The sequence below is a fragment of the Nipponia nippon genome, unplaced genomic scaffold (assembly GCF_047370975.1).
Source record: "Nipponia nippon isolate SJK-2023a ecotype South Korea unplaced genomic scaffold, ASM4737097v1 scaffold_3, whole genome shotgun sequence".
Classification (NCBI taxonomy): Eukaryota; Metazoa; Chordata; class Aves; order Pelecaniformes; family Threskiornithidae; genus Nipponia; species Nipponia nippon.
The window spans coordinates 71,111,947-71,139,109 of NW_028262347.1; the positions used below are offsets into that span (position 1 = coordinate 71,111,947).

Consider the following 27,163-nt stretch of genomic DNA (forward strand, 5'->3'; position numbering starts at 1 on the left):
AAAAGTGAATATTCTCAGCAAGCTGCTCCTCCCTTCAACTCTCTTCTGTACAGGTCAGGCTAAGATTTGACTAAAGATAATACAGTATTTAAAAAAAAAATAATTGTATTTTCAGGGGAAAACCCAATGGTTTTGATGCTTCATAGCGTCAAGAGGCAGGAGAAGCTCTTTGAATTATATCTTTAGAAAGAGATTAAATAAGAAATATTTTGTAAAGCCATAAACGTGGAATGGAATGGTTGCATGGAAAGTAGTGAACATTGCAAGCGACGGTAGCCGCTATCAGAAAGGCTGTAATGTGCATACAAACTGGATGATTAGGCACAGCAGAGTACTAGGAAGATACTCCAACTCAGGAGCCCCAATGCCAACATAGTGGCATGGTCATTTTTCATGCCAAACAATCTCAAAATGTTCTGTGGGAAATGCTGGCTTGTAGTTTGCTGACAAAGGGTATCTGGGTGCTCAAGATGATATTTCACCCGAACTTGATTTTCACAAGTTGCTCATGACTCTTGTAGATCACACCTCTTAAAGGGCAGCCACAATGGGCATTTTAACCAGAAGGTACTGCTGGAGTCATAGAAGTGACCCTAGACCTGTCCCCCTCTTTGCTTCCTTAGTCAACTGGCTGCAGTGGATTTGAGGAAGATCAGCATCTTCAGCAGTTCTACACACAACTCAGTCTTTGAGATCTCCCATTCAAGAGACATGCTTCAATTGTATTTATTATAACCAACTACAATCCCCTGCAAGCTGCAGCTCCCTCACCAGGTTTCTGTTTGAGCAGACACTTAAGTTAAGTGATTCAGGAAGCTCTTAAAAGACATGTACACTGCCAGATAATTAAAAAAAAAAAAAAATTAATGTGGCTGCCTGGCATGACTCAGCAGTCAAATATTTTCATTCAGATATATTTAGCATTAAAATTCAAACAAACTCAGGTGTCATTAGCTATTCATGAGGGAAAGAATCTCAATTAAGTATTCTTGATTTGTTAACAATTCAAGTTACAATGGAGCTTTTCTTTCCTTTTAATTGTAAGCAAACAATATTATTAGTACTCGAGGCAGACAAAACAGCAGTATTATCATTATTCATTTACTATTATTACTAAAAAGTACAAGAAAAAGCAACAAAACCCCCCAACCTCAACTCTTCCTCCACCCCTCAAGATATCCTTTCTAATCCTATACAAGCATCTGTCTTTGATTTCAAGTGGAGTACCTGCTGTGCAGGATGCAATGCCAATCCAATTTGTGTGCAACAAAACCAAATGGGTTGAAATGAACTCTGCATTTTAAAGATGTTTTTGTTTAATCATTACCATCACTCCTCTTTAATGAATGCATTAATCAAGAAAAACTTCAAGCAAAAATGGAAAGGCTCATCTCAAGAAATCAAAAAACAAACAAAAATCCCCCCTATCTTCACAATATCCGCGACTGTCAAACACTGTTACGCTTTCCTTTGGCAGAACTTCAAATGCATATAACTGTAGGTTGTTTGGAGACATTAAGTAGAAGTAGCAGCTCCCTCCAGAAAGAAGTGGAGGAGGAAACAGGTGAGCTGCCGTGTAGTCTCAGCTCTGCTACTGAGCTGATTAATGACCTGCTACACAGGATGTACAGCCCTGACTTTTCCTGAGCGCCCCCTCAAATGTCCTAGAATTCCATTTTATTTTAAGGAAATAACAAGAACGGTCAATACTGCATTGTCAGCAACATGTAAAAACCAAGTACATAACATTTATTAAGCCCTTCGAAATTAGTTTGTTTCAAAGCTCGGTATCAGTAAGAACAACTCAATATTCGGAAGATTTCCACCAGACAATAAAAGGCACAGGGCTGGCCTAAAGATAAACTCGTTTTTAGAAATTAAGGTATGCAAATGCTCACTTCTGACATACATTCAGTCACACTCATTATTTACCTTATGATATTTACCCAGATGAAACAGGGATTGAAGATGAATTTGCATGAGAAAACACCAGCAAAGAAGAAAAGAAAATGGGAGAACACCACAGCTTTTCCAGTCTGGCATTCCCACCATCTTCATCACCCAGACAAAATTAAGGATTTGTTGAAATTCAACCATCATGATACACTGGAACAAGCCAGTTATCATTTCACAAATAAAGTGGAGATAATTTGATATGACTTGCTCAGATGACAAATGCATTTTATATAAGTGTTTTTCCTTTATAAGAATTTTCATTGTTGAAATTGTCATACTCTTTCATCAAGGTAACGTTTAAAATCCACTACTTCTCTCTTGCTTCACTTCTGCACCATATTTTTTCCAAATGTTTAAGGCATTTCTACTGGTCACTGCCACCATGGTACCACATGCAAAACCTGGGGAAAAGAGTTGCTGAGAGCTGTACAAAAATTGCAATGTTCCTTCAAAAGTCTTTATTACAGAGCTAGATCCTTTCCAGAAGGAATTATCCAATAGCACTCCATTAAAGGATAATAAAAATTTTAAAGACATTTTATGATTAAGCCAGTAACCTTTACTAGAATTTCTCCCATGGCTTCCACAAATTTTATCTCCATGTGGAAACAAAAAACAGCAGAGAAACAATCATATTGTTTAAATTAATTCATAGTTCGACAACAAAAAAGGCAGTGTTTCCAGTAGCAGAGGGACTATAGTAATATTACATAAAATTATAATAATTTTTTTTTCTTTAGAAAAAAAATTAAGAAATTCAGTGAGATTTTTATGTGCTCTCTCAATCCCTGGAGGGTTCATATTCTTTTTTCGTATTTCTGAACAAAACTAGGGAGCAAAGTTGGCTATACTGATGCACAGTGCATAGACACTTTGCTGATCTGATACTACTAACTAGAAGATCAGCTAGTGCCATTTCTGGCGTTACTGCGTGGGCAAAGGACAGTTGACTCCTCTGCACAATCATACAAGAAGTAGTCATTAGACAGAGCAGGGCAAGAAACATCTTCTATCATCTGATGTAAAGGTCTGGAATTCACTGGTGTTGTTATTCTGTATTATGACAACCACAGAATAGGTCTTTTTTTATGAATTTATTTTAATATCTGTCCCATTCAGAATTATTCCAGAAAATCCCACTCAGAAATATGGGAGACTCTGCTCCCCCAATGAGCAGTGACTGAATGTGATCACCGCCAGACTCAGAAAAGGGAAGGAGACAGCTCCTCTGTCTCATTACAGACTCCAGATGAACCAAGGTACACATGAATTATGCAGGAGGTAATTTGAAAAAGTTGTTTAAAAAGTTGAAGTTCTGATTATTTGTCAGCATTTTTTTTTAAATCTGCCATCTCTAGTGATAACATTTCTTTACCAGTTATTCCAGTGTTATGCATTCAAAATAACAGCTAATATTTTTCCTTACTCTTTCTTCCAAATTCTCCATTTGAAAAGCAATTAAAAGATGTCCCCAGATATTCTTCTGAGAGAGACTCAATTTTCTGATTTCAGCTGTTGACAGATATGAAGCAACATCACATAGTGGGAAAGAAAAAGAAAAAGACGAGAGAAAGAAGTCATCCCAACCTTCTGTCAGGCACTTTACAGCATAACGAGCTATGATGAAAAACAAGTCAAACACTGAGAAAACAAGAAAGCTTGGAAATTTCATCTTATTGACGGGATCGGGAGTAATTAATTATAACCCATGTGACCACTGGATGTCCCCACTGTTCCTCAAATGCAGCACAGACACCATCTACCTGGCAGTTACAAAACCAGCAGACCTGACAAAGAGCAGGGAGTGTGCAAAGACACAGGTAGTGATGATTCCCATAGTAATCAAATCCCCAACACATGCAGATGCACACATGCGCCCGCATGTGCAGGAGCAAACCGCAGAGCAGGGGAACAGCAGATCACACACGTCGAGAGAGAAACACTCTTTGAATACACTTTCCACCAAGTTCACTTGGTGTCGACTTGATGCTTAATAATGCAACGCCAAGTGAGGCTGGGTGACAGATCCTCAGAGGGAGCCTGGAAAGCAGAGTTACTTCTGAGGAGATGTGCAGGGAGCCTGGATTAGAGTGTGGCATGCAATGGGCCAAACGGAAAAGACCCTCGTGCCATAACAAGTGAGAGGAAATGTGAGCAGGAGCAGGGGTGCCAGCACAAGACTACTGAGCAACTGACAGTCAAAAGCATCCAGAAGAGCTGAAATAACAAAAGAACAACTGTAACGCCATGGGGTGCTCTTCATATCAAAGCTTTGAGGGCACTGGTGGGATGAAAGCTGGAGAAGGCAAAGGAAAACAAAAACAAACCCCAAAATACACCAGGAAGACTACTTCTACACATCCTTCTTTTGAGGTCAGGTCATATGAGAGGTTTAAGTTCATATGAAGGTGTAGGAAGCTGAGGTGTTAGCAGCAACTAATTTTTATTTATTTTGTCACGTGACAGAAAGCCAGACCCAATTCTGCCATCAAGGAAGGACCAAGTGCCTTGCTTACTATGATAAAAAGGGAAGAGATCATCCTATTTTTTAATGGAAGGAATTTCCTAATAGATTCAAAAGCAAATTTCAAATCAACTATGTGTTTATTTTGTGGACTTGGAAAGCTCAAGCTCTGATAGCTCATGACTTATTTCACACTTGTGATGAGAGGCTACACCACAAAAAGCACCAGATTCCTCCTCTGTCGACACCTCCTTTTATTAGCGCAGCTCACTGATGTTAGATGTTGAACTACAAAGCTATGGGAAGGGCAGCAGATGCTCATACAAAATAATATTTGAAGAGTTTGCACTCTATGAAGGTGATCTGTGAGTTTATTCTCTCTCCTCCATCCTCTTTCCCCTTCCTACCACTTCTAGAAGCCTGATCAGTGAGGAGTCGGCTGACTTCACCTCGGACTTCAAACAGCAAGGCATAAAAAACCTGCAAGAGCACAAACACTAGCAGAGGGATACTAAAACCAAATATAAACTGAAAACAAGTACCTAAATCGTACAGTTCACTAGAACATGCTGAACTGGCAATTAGTATTACGTTTAGTTATTATTTGTATTCTGATTAGTTACTTAAGCTATTGGGACAAATAGAAACACAGAACTAAGGATAACTCCTTCAGCCTGGATGCCTGGAAGGGTTTACCAGAAGGGTTTCATGTTTTGTTCTGTATTTTTTTTCCCCTCACGCACCGTTAGAAGGATGACTGGTCTGACACACTGTGGATATTCTTTTGTTCAGATTTCAGATGTTCACAAAACAGAGCTGCACTGAAAAGGCAGGGTTTTTTTTAGGGGGAGAGCCCTGGGGGAGGGAAGTGCATGAATATATTTGAATAATAAATTAATTTGAGAATTTCATGGTTTGCAATTAAATTAATTAGGTACTCTGAATTACTGGCCAGTGACTCTTCAAGCTTGTTCTACTCGGTTTGAAGTGATGTATATACACAAATGTGCCAGAAAACCTAGATAGCTTTTGTTCCCTCCCCTGGATCTCATCTATACTTTCAGATCAGCAACTGACCATAATACATATGCTTTGTATGAAGAATAAAATGGATAAAGTGATTTGCTGAGATTTCACAATAGTAATAAAAAATTGTTACCTGTTAGGCTGACTTCTTGTAGTCAACGCTCTCTTTTGCAGCATGTTGTCTGACAGAGACAATTCATTGTGTACGTTTCAGCCTTCCAAAATAGGAGTTACTATCATGACTCTTCATCCAAAGATCTGAGATTGCTTAAAAATGTCAGGGATGCTTTATGACAGCTGTTCAAATTCTGAGCAGTTTCTTTATAGCTTTTGGCTCTAAAGGAGGATAAGTAACATATCTAATCCCAAGACCTGATTACTTTTCCAGGTTTAAAATGGAGACTGCACTCTCATTTTTAGACTTGTTGTTGGAAAGCTGGTTCTCTGGCACCTCCTCCACTCTCAAGATTTTACGTGTCCACTTGACTCCAAGCTGAAGTCAAGTAAGAGTGCTCTGCACTCTCCAGCACTCAGCTTTTTGCATCTTAATCAGGTGCTACAATTAGAAGTTAGCCATAATTAAGGTCTATGTAAGTTTAGGAAAAAATAATAGAAAAAAATATCAAGAAACAGTTAAAATCCATTGAGCCAAACATTTTGGGACCCAAAAGTTTAAGATCCCATCCACTCTCTTTGCCCTAGAGCCCACAGAAGGAAGAGTTTAGCCTATAGTCTTATGGCTGTGATAGTAAGATAGACCCTTCAGAATCAGTCTGATTCCTCAAATTTTAATATTATCACAGTCTGAAAATTGTAAGGCCCACTATGGAGTAATTTAAATTAAATCTTTAGCCATTACAGATACAACTAAGCCCCATTAGTGTTTACAAAGAATTACCAGACTCGTAGGAATTATACTTAGGTAAAGAAAACAAAACCTATCGAGCCATTTCTAGGGTCCTCCTGAGTGCCTCCACAGAAAAGGTTTTGCCCATGCAAGCTGGAAGACAATTGAATGGAGAAGTATTAAAAGGTGTCCACAGAATTAAAACAAATGGCTTAGGCCAAGTTTGCTCATACCTTTATTCTACGGCATTTGTTCCTTATCAGCTGTTAATTTAGCAGAGAAGAATTTGGCCCAGAGTTGCTACAGTTATATCTGATTAAGTTTTAACTAATCTTGTGTGATAGAAAATGCATGCATGAAATTGCTATGTAGTCCAGCCTGAAACATTCATAATGCCTTGACAGAGCCCTTTAAGCATGATAAACTAGAACAAGACTACACAGTAAATCCTGTCTTGCACTAAGGAGTCTTACAAATTCACTTTTAATTTTTATAAACAGATTGCTTCTTGGGTTGTTATTATTAGTGTGAGCTGGACAGCTTGAATTAGAGAATAATTTATTCCCTGTGCATTTCTAATTACAGAAAAGAGGTTCACTCACTGACACACTTGTCCGTCTTGTTCTTTCCTGTCTTTCAGGCATGGCTGATTGCAGTTAAATAGACAGACCAGCACAAACTGCATAAGAAACACAACTCTGTCAAAAAAGGACTGAAGTGTTACCATTAATTATTCTGGACCATGTGCTCATTTACAACAGATCTAACATAAGAAATATTCTCAGAGGTGTCAAACAGCCTCAGTTCCATAGGTGCATGGGGGTAGCACTGACTAAATGTTTGAGTGACTGGTAGGATGTGACCTGCCAGAGACCCTTGAAGCCTGGGGATTTCATGTGCAATTTGTGTTTCAGCATTCAATAGATAATTTAAATTGGGCCACTCTCTCTGAGCATTTCTGAAGGATCTACATGCCTGAGCCTGTGTCGGAACCACACAAGTATCTCAAAAAAAGAAAAAAAAAAAAAGGCATAGGCATTTATGAGCATCTGCGCAAGTGATTATTTGGAATTCACTGCATCTTAAAAAGGCTCAAAGAAAGTGAAAATATTGTTTTCTAAAGAATGTCGAAAGGTAGGCGTAACAATCCCTGTGTGCATAGCAAGATAGCTTGAAAATGCTAACTGGGGGAAAGAACAAAAACAAAATTACCATGATTTAGTTAACCCTCACTACAACAGGGGCTGTTATTTTAAATAACTGAGCAGAGAATAGTCCACTTTAGCCATTAATCAGATGAACAAACTTTGCAAAAGCAAGAATCAATTGATTGGTAATTCACATTGGAACTGAAAAGAAAAGAAGCACAGGATTTACTAAGTTATACTCTTCAATTATTTCAGCCAGAACTACAAGAGTACCCTCTTTCTGGTCAATTTTTTTAAAATACAAGAAATATGTACTTTAGGTGTGCCCTCACTGCCACTGTATTTAGTCTTTTTAACATCTATGCTATCTAACAGACAAGACCTTCATCCACTCTCACATATTCTCATAAACATGAATTTCCTACCCCAAGCAAGGAGCAGCAATCAAAAGCTCTTCCATAATGAAGCAACACCATTTTCAAATAGGTAATAATCGCCTTCCTCCCCTCTTGGTACAGTTTGCTGCTCTCTCTGTTGTTGAAACTATTTGCTTATTTTTGCAAGACCTGCATTATTTCTGTACTTGGATCTCTGCAATGTAGTTTCTCCCTTAAAGTCACAGACATTCCCTAGCTCTTTTTCACAGAATATGTAAGGCAGAACTTTTTGCTGCTTGAGGTTTTACACAATATTCTCACCATTAAAGTTTAGCTTACAAACAGCTTACGCTTAAAGAGCGTTTCCACTAAATGACAGCTCTTTACAAACAGTGACAAAGCTTGTTGAGGGGGTTATCATCTGTCAGCATGATATTAAGATCTCTCAGGTTTTTCACTTGAATATTTTAAAAAGGAACAATTTCAAGACAATAGGAAAACTCTGTGAGCCAAGGTAAAGAAATTCAGAATTGCATGTAATGCTGGATTTGCTTTCAAGTGGCATCCTCTTGCAACCTTTGGTTTAATATTCAACATTTGTTTTGAATTTATGATTTTGCTTGGTATCAAAGATTGCCTCTTTCTGCCAGATAAATAGACAGTATCTTCATATTGTATTCATTGACCATCCGAAAAACAAAGCTGAGAACTTGCTGTGCCTTTTTACTAAGTGCTACTATAACTACTATCCCCAACCTCATCAGCGATCTTGCTTCTGAAGTTCACATGACATGACAATGAAAGCACTCAGGATCTGGTTTCAAAAAGATGTTTTTCACCAGGTGACAAAGCAGCTAGGACAAACATTGACTGCTTTAAAGTTTTTTTTGTTGGTTCTGTGCCCTTCCTTCTCCCCCTCTCTGGCAGCTGGGTTTTTTGGTTGGTTTGTTAAGTGTTTCAGATTTCAAAACATTTCTTCTGATCTGAAAGGGAATTTTTTTTTTTTTTTAATAATAAAATGAGCATCCGGAAAATATGCACACCTACATTCAGTCTCCATCCAGTCAGCACACTTGGCTGGGTATACAAGACAGTTTCAAAACCTCTGTTCTAAGCTAAGCTGTTCCAGATGTGATAGAGCAAGCACTTAAACAGGAGTTTCCCATATTAACAGGAAAGAAGCCTAACCCTCAAAATGTAAAGTTAATATCTGCAATACTTTCTAGACATGTTCATTTTTTCAGAAGTGTATTAGGTAATTGGAATGAGCATATTTTGGCTCGACACAAAATCCTGGTGTTTGGAAAGGTGGTGGACTACCCCTCAACCAAACTGTAAGTATGCCTAGTCTACATTTTTTATTTGATCTGGAAGACAAAACAAAACAACAAAAAACCCAACCCCAAACCAAACAAATGACACCCTCCCAAGAAAAAAAAAAAACACCAAACCAACCTCCAAACCAAAACAAAGTAGGAAAAGATGCTGGTCATACAATAGTTTTAAAAAAGTTTCTGCTAATTTTATTTTTGAGAGCATGTATCCCCCAACAAAATGTGTAGACTGTATCTACGATTTGGTAGTCTTAGGGTGCATTATCCAGTACGCTGCAGAGATGAAGTGTCTTCAAAACACTGAAAAAATCATTGTCAGAGCAGTTCCTTTCAGTCTTACGAGCATTGAGTATTAGAACTGATTAACTAACTTTAAAGAGTCAACACCAGTACTAGTATACTAGATAAGGTTCAGCTGTCAACCTTCTCTGAATCAAGGAAATCTATACTTACAGTTACAGACAGATACTGAAACTAGAAGAATTTAAAGTACTACACCAACAGAATACGACTTCTGTGGTGAGACTTTCTAAAGACCAGGTAGATAGAAAGGCAAAGGTCATTTTTATTCTATTCAGAACAGAGACATGATGAGGAAACTTGTGAATTTTTTATTTTTTTTTTTTTTAAAGATGAAATAAAAGCAGTCTTTCAAAACATCCTCTGGAAGGTAGCTGTATTTGTGCTTGCCAAGGCAAATCTAGTACATGTTATAGCAAACAGACACCACACTGAAGTCTAAAAGCTTTAGTTCTGCTCTGCAGCTCTGGTCTAGGGCCTCAAGATAGGCACTCTCCTACCTCAGCTTTCCAACTCAGAGTTCCCACGGAAGCTGAACAAGACTGATTTTCATATCAAGTGGGTCACGCACCTCTTTCTTCCATCACTGGCAGAAAGCAAGCGATTCTAGAAAATTTACAGGAACTTTCAAGATGCAACAGTAGCTCCAACTAAAAGAAGGGGAAAGAAATCGAGCGCAGACCCAGACAGCTCAGTTTAATGCTGTAAAATTACCACCAAGGTATTTTAGTCAGACACACTCAAGGTTCTTTACCAAAAAAAAGCCTTCTGAATGTTATTATTCCTTTCATACCTAGGGAACCTGACTGAAAGAGATTACATAACTTGCACAAGGACACTCAAAGCCTATGTAATGTCTGATCTGGGTTCTACCTTCTGACTAATACTGCTGAGTCTTAACAACTCCCTCTTTCCTCTGCAAAGCTGCAGGCTTCAGCAAACAAAGCATTCCTTATAGCTAATTGGTATTACATGGAAACTCAACTGCTCTTATTTACAAAACTACAGATTTATGTCAAGCAAAGCCAATTATGCTTAATGTTTAAACTATTGCAGGTGCTCAATGACATTGTTGCTAGGCAGTAGAAGTGAAATTGCTCTTTTAATGCATCTTGTTCCAACTGGGAGCATGTGTTTTATCATCAGTGCAAACTTAACAGATGGAGATCTTAATCCTCTCCATCGAGCTTTCTTCACCCTCCCTCACTCAAAATGGTGTCCCATGCATTTAGACTTAACTGAGGTGCTCAATGAACTGCCTGGGACAGAACTTGTATTTTTTGTATGTGCATACATGAATACAGTATAAACCAGACATTTAACCCTTAAAACAATCCCCAAAACTGTACCGGCAGTAATCAGCAATACATATGGCTATTCGGGGTTAGTAATGACCTCTGCTGAGCACAGCACCTACTGAAATAGTTATAACCAGAGCTGATAGACAGCACAAAAGCAGTTTCTTTCAAAGTCAAGACTGAATCTACAGAGTCCTTTATACTAATTTCATTGTGTGCTGGGACAAGATTTACAAAATTTAGGCAGTACTCAAAGTACAAGACTGAACTAGTATGTTTCTGGTCACTCCTAACCTCAATTAGGAGACAACTTTTTCCACAATAAATTTCAAAACTATAATCCTTTATGGTCAGGATTAAAACATGCATATCTTAGATTTATTTTGTGCAAAGAAACATCAACAGGTGACCTCAAACACAGGCAATCAGATCTGAATGTTTTGCTATCTCTCATGAAAACTGCCATAGATCAACAAAATGCTGAACAAAAGAAGGCTATTCTAACACTTTCCAGCTGCTTCTTATATTATTTCATATATTCACACATCTCCTTATTTTTTCTGTCCCCTCATTTTTTCTAATGTATTAAACCAGATGTAAAAAGCAACTTCTTTCAAAGTCAAGACCAAACCTATGGAGTCCTTTATATTAATTTCACTGTGTGCTGATACAAGATTTATAAAATTTAGGCAGTGCTCTGAAAGTACAAAGGATTCCATCAGCTTTGTATGGAGTCCCAGATGCTGCAGTTCAAGAAGCATCCCTGCCTGTTGGGTATAACTGCTAAATTGCTCTGTCACAACAGCGAGCGTGATTGATAGACTTTTACATATAACTTCCTCTGCACCACCAGCTGAAATAAGCCAAAATCCAGCAATCAGTACCCCTTTTCTTTTGCCATCCATCCAAAAGGCCAAATTCTTAACTAAACCTGATAGAAAAAGCCTTCCCTCTAGTCCATGTGACTAAGGCAGAGAGTTTTCAGTACTCAACTATTCATCCCAAAGCCCATTCTAACCCATATCTTCCAGAATACCTCTTTATGATGGCTACTCAACTGCTTCCTTCTCCATTGCTTAAAGCCTTTCTTGCATGATTACATGACAGAGAGGTCCTGTCCAGGGAGTTAACTAATCCTCTTTTTCTTGCAGAATGATCTTCATCAGACAATTAAATTGCAATAGCTGCATTCCGTTCTCTGCTGTCATCTGTTCTCACATTTTGATTTCGGGGGCGGGGGGGGGCGGAGAAAAAAGGTCTTAGGGTCTTAGGAAGTTTGAGATCATTCAGCCTGAGCATGCACCAGAGGAAACATTTTATCTTAAAAGAAAGTTAGGTTTCCTGTTCTTGATGTAAATGGTTCCAAACTGCTTTTATTTTTGCAGTTAAAAAAAAAAAATCATTAGGTGTTAAAAGCAACTCCAGCCCAATTATAGTCACTGGCTCACATCTTAGATTTTTACTCTTTTATTGCATAGTTCTTTTCCATTTGTGTATAACTCTCAAATGCATTGACAGAGACCACATACCTCTTGTCAGCATACTCCAGCCAGCATCTTTGCAGTTTTTCTGTGCCGAGACAAAGGTCAAGTCAAGCATTCAGGAATTTCTCACTTTTTCTTTATGGAAAGAAACTAGGAGTTTCCGTGGCTTAAAGCTGGGTTTATTGCAATACAAATACCATTTAGAAAATAATACCTTACAAGCAAATAATTGTCAGTTGGGATGGACAGATTTACTCAAATATGTGGAAATTAGTCTGCCTCCCATTCTCCGGTGCCCTTGGGGACTAGGTCCTTCACCCTTTCACTGCCACTGTGTCTCCCTCTCACAGCCCCAGCACCAGCCCAGCTTATGCAGTCACTTTTGGAGAAAGAGGGTCTCTCTTGCTGGCAAGGCAAGAGCCAGGGCAAAGCAAGCAAGCAGCCTTTTTTCCCTCAACACCACTTCTTACAGAGCAGAGTTGTACACTCAGCTCTGCCATCAAGGCATGACATCCCACACCAGTCAGAAAGCACACCTTTGACATGGATGACCATTTCAGATGAACCTGTATGAAGATATACTTACTTCTTCCATCTTCACCAGTGCATCCTAGGATCACATTCTCTTTTACCACAAAGGAAGATATTAAACAAGTTCCACAAAAAACTAGCTTCCAGATGGGTACCTCCCCTTTCTACAATATCTGTTGCCATCTGGGCTTTAACAGGTCCCTCATCCACCTTGTAGCTCTTCTGACCCTGATCTCCATCTTCACAAGTTATTTCCCATGGGACATGTCAAATGTTTTACTGAAATCAAGGCAGATCATGTCTATTATGCTTTGTTTAGCAAATGAATTCTCATTGCACACAGACATTAAGGTAGTCTGGCAAATCTACCTTTGATACATTTGTGTTGCATTTTAGTCAATTTTCCTTTTATCTCATAACTTTAAATATTCTCTTTTAATTTAAAAAAAAAAAAACCAAACCTTAAATACCAGTGAGATCAAACTAACAGCTCCTGACTGCCTGCCTTCCTACTTCTTAGATGTATTTACTACATTTTTCTCCCCCTCCTGCAATGCTCAACCCCAGCTTACAGCATTAAATATGGTTAATGGTGGAGAGATGTTTTCCTTTGCCAGCTCTTTCATAGTTTCAGCTCACAAACTACCCTCTGTGTCACTTCAGTGACTTTAATGTAGTTTCTCCTGCGGTAGAGCATTCCTCATATCTAACAAGCATTCTGGCTTGACTACCACTTCCAATACAAACATCTTGATATCAAAGTGCTCCTTTAGTTTTTGGGTTCAATATGTTTCCTTATCACATAAAGACCCCACTTCCATACTCACTCTCTTTAGCAAAAAACTTAAAAAAAAAAAAAAGTTAAATGCTAGATTAGCATCGCTCGCTATACCCAAGTCAGCCAATTTGGGGAGTGTTTAACATTGTTTAGATCTTTAAAGTGGAATGCATTTTACTAATAATTTTTTCTCCCATTTCCAACTGCATCTACCCTTTCCCAGTCTTCTTTTCCTAACTCCCTTCACCCCCTTCAACTGGTCTACAATTAGTAATTTTGATGTAAATAAGTTCTAGTCTCCAGTTCTCCTACTAGCAATTTTCTGTATATCATCCTTTAGGAATGACAAATCTGACAGCAGTTCTGCCAAGTAAGAGACTATATGCCTCAGCATCAATGTTTCATGACATACTTTATGGACTTATTACTGGTATATAGTTTCTGGTATATAGTTTCTAGTATATTTTTGGTAGATCTCAAAGCAATTTGCAAAGAAGGTTAGTATGGCTGTGTCCACTTTACTGATGGGGAAACTAAGGTAAAGAAGCAACTTGCTGAAGGCTGGGTAGCAGATAAGTAGCGTAGCCAAGAATAGTACACAAGTCTCCCGCCTTTGCAAGCATCAACCAGCCAATACCAGACTCCAAAATTATTTGTAAATGATACTGTCACAAAGTAATTTGCAAACAAACGTATACATGAGTTTATTAATTTTGAACCATTACTAAGTACAAATACATGTGGATACCTCTTTATTTCCCTATAGAGATTAAAAACCTCTCTCCACGATCCATGCCAAGCAGTGAGCTCTCATAGTCCTCGACGTGCATTATGACAGTGCAGCATCCTACGAGGCCAAATCCTACGACAACTGCTATTTTGTAAACTTATAAATAACATTATTATTCCTAAGATAATTCATAAATACACTGGCAGTTCCACTTAAGTATGCTAGGTAATTTATCATTAGAAAGCTGGTTGGTAACACAATTAAAATTTCAAACAATGGTGAAATTTTGTCAGGTTTTCTCCATAGGAGACAAAATGGGAGAACTTTCCAGGACACTATCATAATGCTTGATGGCTTTTTCATGCTTCAGAAGTTTTTCTTCAGGAAGACTTCCTCTGAATTCATTGGTGTATTTCTGATTCAGATTGCTGTATCTGGGAGGGAGGATAGGGAAGGAAAATACTGAAATAATCATCCTTTCTGGGATTAGCTTCACCCATTGTTTATTAGGTAATATTTTGCAAGTTACAGGGCCTTCTGGGTCCTGGACTTCTAAGCAGCCAAAAGAATAAAATAGTGGTATGTGCTTTCCTAGAATCTTTCAGAACTTCAGGATGAGAAGTGCCAAATGGGATGTAGGTGTTAATAAGAGCTGTAATGTGTCATTTTAACAAATTTAAAAAAGAAACATGCTTTTTTCCTCAGAGAAATTTTTAGTCTATTTTTTCTAATTCAGAGTTTTAAAGCCTGATTTCCCCCCACCCCTAAATCAGTGTTTATCTGAATAGTCCTCACCCTTTTTTCTCCACTCTGGAAGAATTCTTATCCAGCACAAAATGAAGCAATTGCATTTGACTTCAGAAAAACATATTTCATGTAGGTTTTGGTTGTCTTATTGAAAAATGAGGTACCTTCATTTTGAAGTGAAATACCAATTTGAAATACAATTTTTTTTTTTTTTAGGAAGACTGGAGGTCAACAAATTTCCTCATAAAATATGTTAAATTGTGGCAAAATTATTTGTGAGCTCAACCCAATTTTATGGCCACTTTTTGACAACCAAAACCTTTTAGTTTTCAGCAGTAAGTGTTACAAATGAAAACTGCATTTTACAGAGGAAAAAAAAAAAATCCCATTTTATAAAAGGGAAACAAAGTACATGCAGAAGAAACATTTCAGTCATAACTCAGGTCACATTTAAAATAAGAGAATCAAGAACTACCCACCAGAATAAATAGACACTTGTGTCTCAGGTTACATTGAAATAATTGACAAGACACTATAGTAATCTTTGGTGCCGCAAAGTTAGTGCACTCTTTTTCTCAAGAGTTCTAGAAGTACACTGCCCTTGGAAATTTTCTATTATTGTCATTATCAAATCACTACTTTGTCAAGGTTTCTGAAGGATTTCCATAGAATTGCAGCCCAATGTCTAAGAGAGAATGCCACTTGCATGTGACCTTTCCCCACTCATGGTGACACAGGTTGCTCCCCTCCCTTGTTCTTAGCTACAAGTATTACTTATAACACTGACAACAGAAAGTTAATTGTGGTTAAATAATTTATTCTGGAATACAAGAGGCAGACCAACTTTCAAACCACTGTGGATGTAAAAGGGGATTGCAGTTGTGAGTTCCTTGCATTTTGCAGGCAATATGCAGGCATTAAACCTAGGCTCTACAGGTGGCCTAAAATTGCTTCCTATGCGGGGGCTAACTGGGGCAATTCCATTGTATCCAGCAGAAAGTTGCTTTTATCTCATTGCCCAGTAGAGTATCAGAAAGTATTTCAGGGTTATTCTGTTGAAACCACTGCATACAGCATTAACCAGTAGCAGTCTGCTGTTTTCTTGCAGCCCCTTTGCCTACTGTCCTAAACTACAGATGTAAACTCATTGAGACAACAGCAATGTTTTCTACGTATTGGTACAAAGCCAAGTGCAGTGGAGGTCAGTTCTATGATAGAGACATCTTGGTGCTGTGATCTAAACTCCATACCAACATATTGATGTCCTTCTGTAAAGAACAGGATGCTCTTCTTTCTTCAAGGCATTTTCATACTAATAAAGACCTCTTAAATATTTAAGGATAATTACACCATTTTTTTTTTTTTTTATAACCTTACCACATAATTTTTACTGTGAAATCTCTCTCCTCAAGGCAGATGAAAAATACTGAAGTCTGAACCCTGAACGATAACATATGATCTATCACTACCAATTCTTTATTACACACTAGTTTACAGGTTTTGCAAGAATTTCTACCCATATCTACAAATGAAACATCAAGCTTTCATTTTCTCACACATACCTGTGTGCAATGGTCCAGAACCCCAGGGTGTTCACTGTCATTAAGGAAGCCAAGAAGAAGAAGAATCTCTCCAATTTACCTTCATGCAGCAAGTGTGGAAACCAGTTGCCTGGCACAGCAGATATTTGAAGCAGAATTAGTTTACCTTGCAGGATGAGACGTGGCTTATATGAAAGACACGAAGATAACTTTGTGTAGGACACAATCACAGCAGGTGCTTTGAACCCCCCCGTAGCTCTTTACACAGACTTCATTCTCACAGCATTTATGTTTTTTTGAGTCTACATTGTACTTTGCTTCTGCTTTGCAGACAGGCGATAGAGATCTAGAGAAACTAAAGAACTTTCCTAACAAATCTGAAGCATACTGGAAAACCTAACTCTGCACAGCTACTACTGTAATGATTGGGCCATCTTCCCTCTGTATTATCCTGTGCACGTAGCTAAATGAATGTCAAATGTGAAAATTTTAGGAAGAGCTAGAGTTAAGGTGGTCTGTAGAAATCCTTTTTCACATCTCTCATGCTTTTAATAGGCCCTTCTTAAGAAAAAACAAACCAAACCAAACGCCAAAACATGCAGAAAAAGCCTTTGTTCAGTGCCTTGGACGGTGCTCCATCACCAAGATGCTACCTGACATTTTACTTCACCTTTCTTTATAGCTGCCTTTAGCCATGAGCCTGCAACGTGTCCTTGTCTTGCACACGGCATTTATTTGCATGAATCAAACCTTTTTCTACCAAGGCTTTTGGCAATAGTGTCTGGGACTTTTTGGCAGCTTAAACTCCATTCAGCAGAGGATAGTACCACCTATATACATGCAGAGTCTTCCCTGCCTGTATTTTTGTGTGCTTTAGTTTGCAACTGTATTGCTTTTGATGTCCATTGCAACCAGCCTGCAACCAAGCTCAGGTAGTAAATAACTATGGAAATCAAGATGCTTAAAAAGAAAGCCAGCCCCAGTCAGCCTGCATTTGAAGACAATCAGTACCTGAAGTACCATAATCAACTACAGCAAAAACACAAAACCAAGGTGAAAAAGAAGTTACAGTAGATATAGAATATCAGAGAGAGATCTACAGTGCTGTAACGACCTTTTTACATTATTTGGGAATACAGGATATTTATTGCCTTTGAAGAAGAGAGACTGTCTTCATTAGCAAGTAGTGAAGTGCAACAGGAGCAAACGCAGAGCGTGAAACAGCTGGTGCTGAGAACGTGATGTCCACACTATACACAGCTCAGGGGGGGTTCACATAGACCAGTTCCCACTAACAGCTCGAACACGTCAGGCACAAGCATTTTTTTGGTTTAGTTCCAGCCAAAAGGAATGCAGGTTTTTCATATTCCAAGATCATGCTGTGATGCAAATCAGAGGTGATCAGGAGATTCAGATCAAAAAAGCACTCCTGATCTGAACTAAACCACCAGCATCAATGTGCCCAAAGTCACCTTTCTTTGCTCCCTCAAAGTCTAGTATCAAATCCTAGCCATCTCAACAGAGTGGCTATTCACCACTTGGATGACCTAAAAGGGAGAGGAGGAAAAACAGCCACCTTTGCCATAGCTGTGCTGTACAAACCTGACAGCCTTAACCGATCTTTTGGCCACTAATGCCATCTTTACCCATCCAATGCCATTCTTTTAGCTTGTCAAAATTTTCTAATTGGAGAAAAAGAGCAGTTCCACAGCCCAGGAGAGCCAGCAGTCAAAAGATTACACCCCACCCCACCACATACATATATTTACATTTTTCTCTTCCCTCCACATCTTGCAGTTGTAAACACATTTCTTTTCAAAGCAGTTACCTTTAGCTCTCTTGGGATTAACAGAGAACAACTGCCATCGGTGCAGCAGTTTTCCCTAACTCCTCCGCAGTTTGCTTCGTGCCACGTTACCTTTCTGCCTGTCACAGAGCAGCACCACCTCACCTCTGTGTGCGCGGTTCCTTTTGTAGTACTATCTTAGAGCGAGTTTTAAAACGTATCATTTAACACTGTCAGTTGACTGAGCTCCTAGGTGCTATAACTTCATTTTAGTAGCTTATAAACTTTTACTGTCATAATTCACAATCAGGTAGTTTTTCATTTCACATCCCCCAGTGGCCAATAGAAGTCACGGAGAGAGTGCGTCTATCTGATGAAAGAGAAAGCACGCATGGGGTTCGGCGCTACAGCTTGTCAAAGCAGAGTTCACACTGTCTGCTAGGTTATTTACATCGGCTAGCCTAACTATATGAGCAGCAGGAGCTTCCTAATGGAACGGCGTTTACAATGAAACCTGAACAGAAAATATGTACTTAAAAATAGCACTGAGCAATAAAAAAATTAAAAAAAAAGGAATTTAGCAGCTTCTAAGAGAACGGAGTAAAATGGACCTTTGAAACTGTCTTAACGCTAGCAAAGGCACCATATTGAAGCACTGAAAGTGGGAATGGTTGGTTTTATCAGGGTGGGAGGGCAGCCCGGCAAGCAAGAGATCTGGATTCTGCCCCCACTTCACCACTGGTCTCCTCCATGGCCTGGGTCAAAGACCATTGCTCTGTCTCCTCTCTTTTTCTTTTAATAATTGCCAGTGTTTAAACAGTGAGGCCAGGATAACGACACAAAGCCTTTGGAAAATCCTGTATTATAAATAAGCAACAGCATAGGCAGGGCCAAAATCAGATTGAGCATGGTAAGACTCGAGCTCCTACAGCATGCGTGTGCTCTCTCTCTCTCCCCTTCGCCGCGCTATCCAAAGCAAGAGGTAGGAGCAAGGCTTTCTTTTCCTTTCAGTGAGGGGCAACAAGGTTTGTCAGGGGTGCCTTTCTCTACAGAGAAACAGGGGTGGTAGCAGTCCTAGAGATATCCAGACTGTTATCCTACCGCCAATATTCATTTTCATCACTGGGTACAGCAAAGATTAATGTAACCATTTCCTATTTTCAGCCAAAAATATTTACTTCTCACTTTTTTTTTTTTTCCTTCTTTTCCTTTTTCAAATGGAAGTTGGTTTTCCATGAAAGAGGGGATAAGCCTAGACTAAATTTACCTCTGCTTACACTCACTGCACAGAGAATCCTCTGCTGGCAGGAAGCCCTGGGAGAACAGCCATCGGTGTTAAAACATCAGCCATGTGTTTCAGGCAGCAAAACTCCCTTTAGACATTTTCACCACTTACCCCACTAACACCTTCCACAAGCTGTCTGCAGACTCCAGCACCCTCCACTGACTGGGTTTGGGGTTTACACTTTCAGGATTTTACTCTCAGCCATGAACGTCAGGAACCTATTGGGTCAGTTTGTTTGTTTTTGTTGGAGTAAGATGCCCTGGGCACTACTGTGTTTGAAGAGTCCAGCACTTTCTCATCCTTGAATCAGCATGCAATATGCTAACAATACACTTTCCCCCCAAAGACACTGCCTTTGGGTTCTGTCAATCCTTCCCTTTTCTATGGAGATTGCCAACAGAAGTGCCAATTACAAGGTTGGTTTGTCACATAGATAATTGCTCACTGGGAATTAACTTTCTACAACAAGCTCCTGAGTTCCATTTTTATTCCAACAATGGAAATACTTTGTAGCATGAGTCACCACAGAGAATCAGAAGTTTCCTTTAGCTGTGTATGTTTTAAAGAGCCTTTTCTTATTGGTTAGAGGTGAATTGGTTATGCATTTCATGGCAAATTTAGAACAAATTAGAAGATTAAGTCTAGGCAGAATCAATTCCTCAAGCCTGCTATACCATACATTGTTGAAGTAAAGTACCCAGTAAACTTTCACTGACATTTTGCAGTCCTATCAATTTTGCATCAAAAATGCTCAGGTAGTACAAGAAGTAGGAATATTATAAAACACCAAGAGAAAACAACTGATCCTGCCAACACAGGCAGAAAAGTAGGTGAAGCGGGGATTAGGACATGGACAAAAACACTTTCCTGGGCTGTTTCTGGTGGATGACTGACAGCAACCAACTGCTGGCAATACTAGCCATCAAAGAAGATGTGGAAAGGGCTGTAAGCCCGTCTTTGACATACCTTGTGTGCACTAGTATATCTGTTGCTATCATGGCACTCTTGGAGCCCTCAAGGGATTCACAACAAAGCCCAAAGTTGCACAGGAAGGCATTCAGTTTGTTTACTGAATAACACCATCATATTTTAGCATTGGGAAAACACACGAGACAAAGCAAAACAGTCACATGCCAGAAGTTAGTCTATTCTGTATGATTCCCACATTTTTACACCTATCCTGCAACCCAGACTATGATTATAGAAAAATTTAGTTCACATCTTAGAAAAGGATTGTATTGCCTTCCATCATTTCATCAAGTTAGTGGGCATACATTTAGTGTTTAATCATATCCAAATTAAAGTCTCAGTCTGCCTCTAATCCTTATTAGCTAAGTAGGCACCAGTGGACACCACCATCTGGACTGCAAGAAATATCCTTTAGCTTTATCATCTTTGGTATTTAGAATCACACAAGGCTCCAAACTGAAAAAAAAAAAAACAAAACCCAACAAAAAAAAACCCAAAAAAACCACCAAAAAAAACCCCCAAAACAACCCAAAAAACCAAACCACAAAAAATCCTTGGTTCTCTAAATACAAACAGGAAAACTGTGTCTGGGGCAGTTTCCTTCCTCTGACCTTTTTTTTTTTTTTCTTTTTTCTTTCTTACATATTTACATTAATATTTTTAGAGAAATGTATTCTGAAATGATTGGCATAGGAGGACAGGTTTTGTCTTGCATCTTCTTCTGTTAAAATGTTAGGAGAGGTAAGAGATCCAAAAGAAAGCAGTTTCCCAGCTTGTACTGAAAATATCACTGTCACCCGTCATCTGTTTGCACTCGTCAGATTTTAAAAAAAAAGTCTTATTTTATCATATTCACACCATCCTCCATAGATGCGTTAAAAATGATTAATGCAGCTTTGACTGTGACTGATATCTGATCAACTTTGCCAATAAAAACCCAAATAAAATTCTAAACTAGTGACATGAAATAGGATATAAAAATGTTTAAATTTTGTCAACACCCTCTGTGCTTCAGCACTTCAAAATACACACTGGAGGATCTACTTCATTGTATCCTGAATTGCTTCATGGCAAACATGGTCTCTTTGCTTAGAGATGGGAGAACCAGAAATAGTCTTGGCTCAGGTCTTAGTGAAACAAGAATCATGGGACAAGACAAAAGCACCCATAGCCCAAGAGTCACACACGAAGCCTTTTTAAATCTTACAAAATCATTGCATAAACACTAGCATCTTCTTTCAGCAAAAGAGAAAGAACTTTGGTCTTCCAATATAAATAAATCAGTTCAGCTTTTTAGGTGGGAAAAATAAAAGTTCCGTTTGGTTTGCTTTACCTCCAGTTCCATAAATTGTCCAGATACCAAATGTTTTACAAGCTCTTTAAACAGAAATGAAAAAAATACCCAATGTGAGTAATGAGAGCTTAATTTATTTGACCTAAGAGAACTCACAATTTTACTGTCTGAAGCGCTGTCATCTTTAGAGGGTTCAACAGGTAACCATTAAGTTTTATAAATTAAAAAAGTTATTATTTTGCTGATCTTAAGCTTTTCATCACAAGCACCAAAGAACACCGTAAGAAGCACAATGGAAGAGTTTTGAAAAAAATACAGATGGAACAAGAGAATTTTGTGTATAATATTCCCTGTGTAACTAGAAGAAAAACAAAACCAAGCCTAAATACCTCTTCGGTTTTGTTATAGTCTATACCCAGCTCCAGCAGTCTGATCCCAAGCCTACTTTGATTTATGAGTCAGCAGGACAAAAGTTTAGCTGTGATGAGTAGATGAATACTCTAAGTCTTCAGTCTGAACCATTATAACACAAATGAAGATACAGGACTATCTCCATTATTTACAAGCTGTGAATCGCCTGAATTGTGGTAACTCAGATTAATTAATCTCATTCAAGCAGAGAACACTGGGAAAGAGATACGCAGCGAGATTCCACTTATTTTTAAAAATAAAATGTGAGAGTCCAAGAATATGTTGTTTACATACTAATAGGGAAAGTAATCTCTAATGGTTCTAACTAGAGCAACAGAGCAAACATTAAACATTTTTCACTATATTTTCTCTAAAGATTTTCAAGTTTTGCAGAGGACTTCCCCTATTTAGGGGCTTATTTAGTCCCATTACAGCACCTTAATCTGAATACAGACTGTCACTGAACCCTTGGAAATTTAAGAGTGTCTTTTGCTCAGGATAATGGTGCGGTCAATTCCATCTACAGCACTGGCAGGTCTGACCAACTTAAATAAAGACATAAGTTATACCTTTTTTTTCAAAGCTAAGTGGAGAAGCTTGCCACCCAACTTCATGAAAGTGAGGAGTATTTTAGCCAGGAAACTTTTTCAGTTTGCTCAAAAATCTTGAGCAAAAAGGGTTAGAACATGGCAACTGCACTCTGTGGAGAATTTGGAGAGTTCAGGCTTTTTGATCCTGACCAGGATAAGAATTTGAAGGCTCTGATAAGACAGTATTTCTGCAGGAAATGAACATTGTCTTTTTTGAATCAATTAAATGTTTTCATACAGACTTACAGAAAAAGAATAAATCACCTTGATATAAAATCAGCAAAAATCTACTGAATTGCAAACCAAATCCAAAAATTGTTTTCCTCTACCATTTTGTATAAAAATATTCTATGAAGGAATAAATTACATATATAGTGGCACAACATAGTCAAAATGTTTTGATGTTGACATTATGCTTAATTATTTTATAAATATTTAATTATACCCAAAGTCAAATTGCAGTAAAATACATCAATTTTACTAAAAAAAATATTTCAACCGTATAAAAATTAATAATTTCCATACTTTTGGGGGGAGGGGAAGAAAAAGTCAGCAACACAGTCTTTCTTGAAGTGTTAGTTTCATTGAACCCATATTACCCAAAGAAAAAAAAAAAAAAAAAAAAAAAGATCTCTTCCACTGGGGGACATTCAAGGAGCTCTGCTTTCCACACTGGATGCCTTGGTACTTCATAATTCTTTGCCTGATTCATTTGCGTAAGCATTCCTGTTTTTTACCCATCTCTAGGTGATGCTTTTATACCTCATAAGAAATTTTTAATTGAATTGTTAGCTTAAAAACAACACTGCATGTCAAAGAACCATTCCTTTGTTCAGATCTTGCAAGTAGGAATTAAAATTTCTTGTCATACTTTCAAAAAAAAAAAAAAAAACCAAAACACAACACTTCCTCTTGTTTTTGAGTTACATGGTTCTTTATGTAGGTAAGAGAAGAACTCAAAACTTAACCATAAGCAGTTACAAAATTCTGCAGCCATGGTAATTGCAACAGTGTTGTGCATTAGGGCATGACAGTTGTGCTCTATAAGAGAACAGTTCTCTGTAATGCAATAACAACAAAGCTTATCAATGGAAAGCATCTTTAGAAGTACTGCTTCAGCAAGTGGAACTATTTCAGATATGTGAACAAAAGGATTCCCTGTTCTTTCGTTCGAGAATGCAAGTGCTTTACTTTTTAAATGTACTTATGAAACAAGTCTTTTTCTCTATTGAACAAAGATTCATCAGCAAAGGAAAAAAGACTTTAAGAAACGCTTGGCCTATCTAGAAAGTCAGCAACCCAGAAAAAACTCCAGTTCAGGGCTTACACTAAATACTCCTCAACAGGCTGAATCTGAAATAACTCCTTTTGAAACAATAAATTCTCTGGGAATTGCAGTATCCATCTGCAAAATGGTAAAATCACAGTGAGACCATATTGTCACAGAATCTGGTTCTTCCAGTAGCTGGGCAAAGGGAGAGGCATAAAAAAGGCAAGAGAGAAGTAATGGGTCTAGGGAAACAAATTCCCTGGACAGCCTTGAAACACTCAACCCAACCTCCTTTCCCCTACAACACTGTGGAGCAGAAAGGCAGGCATGTTCTCCATTCTTTGAAGCACTAATCTTGCTCTCGTGGCCAGAGGCTTCCACGCAAGCGTGGCTAACATGAATGTACTTCTTCATGAACACAAAAAGGTGCTTCCCAGACAATTTATTTTCTTGTCTTCCAGAACAGAACTACAGAGATTGGAGGTGAGGGCTTCCTGCAAGATGCCATCCTCTAATTACTCCAACTATCAAAACTGAGATGACTCATTAAAATTGGATGAATACAGCTGGAAGGCTATTTCCTATCTTAATTCCATCTTAATTGTGAGAGCAAATCAATAAAACTTTGGCATCCCCTTTAATTCTGCTGCCTAATTCTCCAAATCAATATTAGAAAACTGCTCAGGAACACTGGTCATGAGCATATTCTTACCTTGAGTGCCTGCGTGGGCTGTCAGAACAAAGAAAGCTCCCATAAAGCAGCCAGCTCCATTAAAGAGAGTTAAAAAATGCATGGAAATCCCTCTAATTCTTTCTGGCACAAGCCAGAATGAAAGTAAGGAACCTTAGAAAGGAAGCAGATAGAGTTACAGGTTAAAAAAAAAAAAAGTAAATGGTGGTAGAAGATAGGTAAGAGAAAAAAATCCAAAGTGTCTCTAATAGGGACTTTCCATATTTTACACAGAGAATGTTCTTGCTGCACACGGGCAGATGTGTTAGCATGTACTCTATTAACAAAGGATTATCTCAACTGTTTAAATGAACCTCCGTAAAAAATCATCCCACATACAAGTGTCGATATTCCACAAGTACATAAAGATCTTTCACCCAGGCAGCTGCTTTCACCTTTAAAACCTCAGGCATAGCAAGACAAGAGAAACACCACCACAGTCAGCAAGTGTGAAGACAGCAGATGTGATATTTAACTGCAGGACAGTGGAACCTCCTATGCCAGAGCCCATGCAGCACAGCCACTAGTAAATACTTCCAAAATCCAGAGCTCTACCTTAACTTGGAGAGTCACTTTGCTTTAACTTAAGCCTGGACAATGCTCCTCTTCCCCAGACAGCAACCCCCAGAGTCACTGGCTAATTTTTAAGACATTGTTCTTCACTTTCTTGCTAGAAGACTAAACCAGAAGAAGCAACAGCTTTGGTGGTGAGGGGGAGCTGTAACATGCTGTTGTAGCATGGATGACTATAAATAATCCCACCAGCTGTAAATTGGCTGAACTAGGTTAGGGTAACAGTAAGTCTTTATGATAGCTATTCTTTTTGAGCAACTTTCCCTGATTATCAAAGCCTCTTGTTTCCTAATTTCACACCTTGAGCCCTCATCCACACTTGTTCTCCAAGCTCCAGTGTCTCCCAACCTGCTTTATTAGTTGAGTTTGAATGACCTCCAGCTTGAGAAACTTGACAGCAGAGGATCTTATTTGGATGCCGAGTTGCCTGAAGCATCTCTGAATACAAATGAAGCTTTGCAATCATCATCTTCCACCCTTTTTAATTTGGATGTCCAAATGAGAGCTTTGGAAACATATTAAAGAAAAGACAAAAATACCATGGGCAGTGTTTTTTCCTCATTCACAATAGGAACCAAAAGCCTGAGGGCAAGATAAAGCAGGTGAGACCGGGACACCATCTGTAGATGCAACAGTACAGTCAGAAACATTGTACAGTCAGTGTCCTAGCTAATTTGAATCAGTGAGAGCCTAAAAAGTTTTTGGTTATTCCTCCCTTCTAAAACCAGGGGTGCAAAACATGCATCTTGGCCAAATTCTGTCTGGGTAATTGCATCCTACTTACCTAAATTACCCCTGCTGTTTCAATTGCATACTCCATTCCTCGCTTCTCCCACGGTGCTGCTGGGAACTATTAAACAGCTGCTGCATTTCACCCTGGAGACTATTGCATTTCATTCGTGGGTGAAGTGATCCCCAATATATCCTTTAACTAACAGAGCTGTTTGTTATAAGGCTTCCCATTTCTAAGTGCTTTGAGACATGTTGATGGGCGGATGATATTCTTGCAGCACTTCAGCAAACACTGCAAATCTGCTAACCCTTTGTAGGGCAAAGCAGTTACAGTGCACCAGGCGGCTTGGACACTGGCAGTGTAACACAGCTGCTGTGGCCAGCAGGCTGGCTTCCCATCACCAGCAATATCATGCGCTGTGGGGGCAAATGCCTGCTAATACTCTCCCACAGGATGAAGTTGTTTTGGTTTTGTTTGGGGTTTTTTGTTTGTTTGTTTTTTTGTGGCAGTATCTTTTTCGGTTTTTTGGGGGGAGTTTGCGTTTTTTTTTTTTTTTTTTTAAATCATTGGGATTTAAAAGAGTAATTTCCTAGTTTAAACCAAGCTAAGGTTACAAATTCAAGCTGTCAGAGGTCTGAGAGATCTTGCATTCTAACATTGTAGAGGAGAGCAATTATTTTATCAGTTTTATTTTATTTTTTAAAGACTACCTCAATGCTAGGGAAACATTAAATGCTGATATTATTCTAAAAGATGCTCATGCCACCTGAAGCAGATGATTATATAAAACTCCTATCAACAAGATAATGAAATATATTGTATAAACACAACTGTAAGTATCAGGACTCAAATACAGATAAAGAGTTCAATATGCCAAATCTAGCTCTTCTAACCAAGTACTTCAGAAATGAGTTATCTCCTCTCTTCCCTCTAATTACAAGTGTGAACATTTCTGTCTTCA

General features: G+C 38.5%; 1 protein-coding gene across 6 annotated transcripts in view; it reads right to left on the minus strand.

Annotated features, from left to right (window-relative positions):
• Positions 1-14,219: 14,219 nt before the first annotated feature.
• The window catches only part of SLC15A5 (solute carrier family 15 member 5), a 37,007-nt gene continuing 24,063 nt past the window's right edge, over positions 14,220-27,163 (minus strand). For 4 of the 6 annotated variants that reach the window (XM_009471046.2, XM_087766624.1, XM_087766625.1 and 1 more), the window contains exons 8-10: positions 24,879-25,010; positions 16,583-16,691; positions 14,220-14,707 (exon numbers count right to left, since the gene is read on the minus strand). In XM_009471046.2, coding sequence (XP_009469321.2) covers positions 14,563-14,707; positions 16,583-16,691; positions 24,879-25,010 — 386 coding nt within the window. In that variant the 3' untranslated portion in view covers positions 14,220-14,562. The remainder of the gene's footprint in view (positions 14,708-16,582; positions 16,692-24,878; positions 25,011-27,163) is intronic. The other 2 variants (XM_087766627.1, XM_087766626.1) reach the window with 1 other exon arrangement.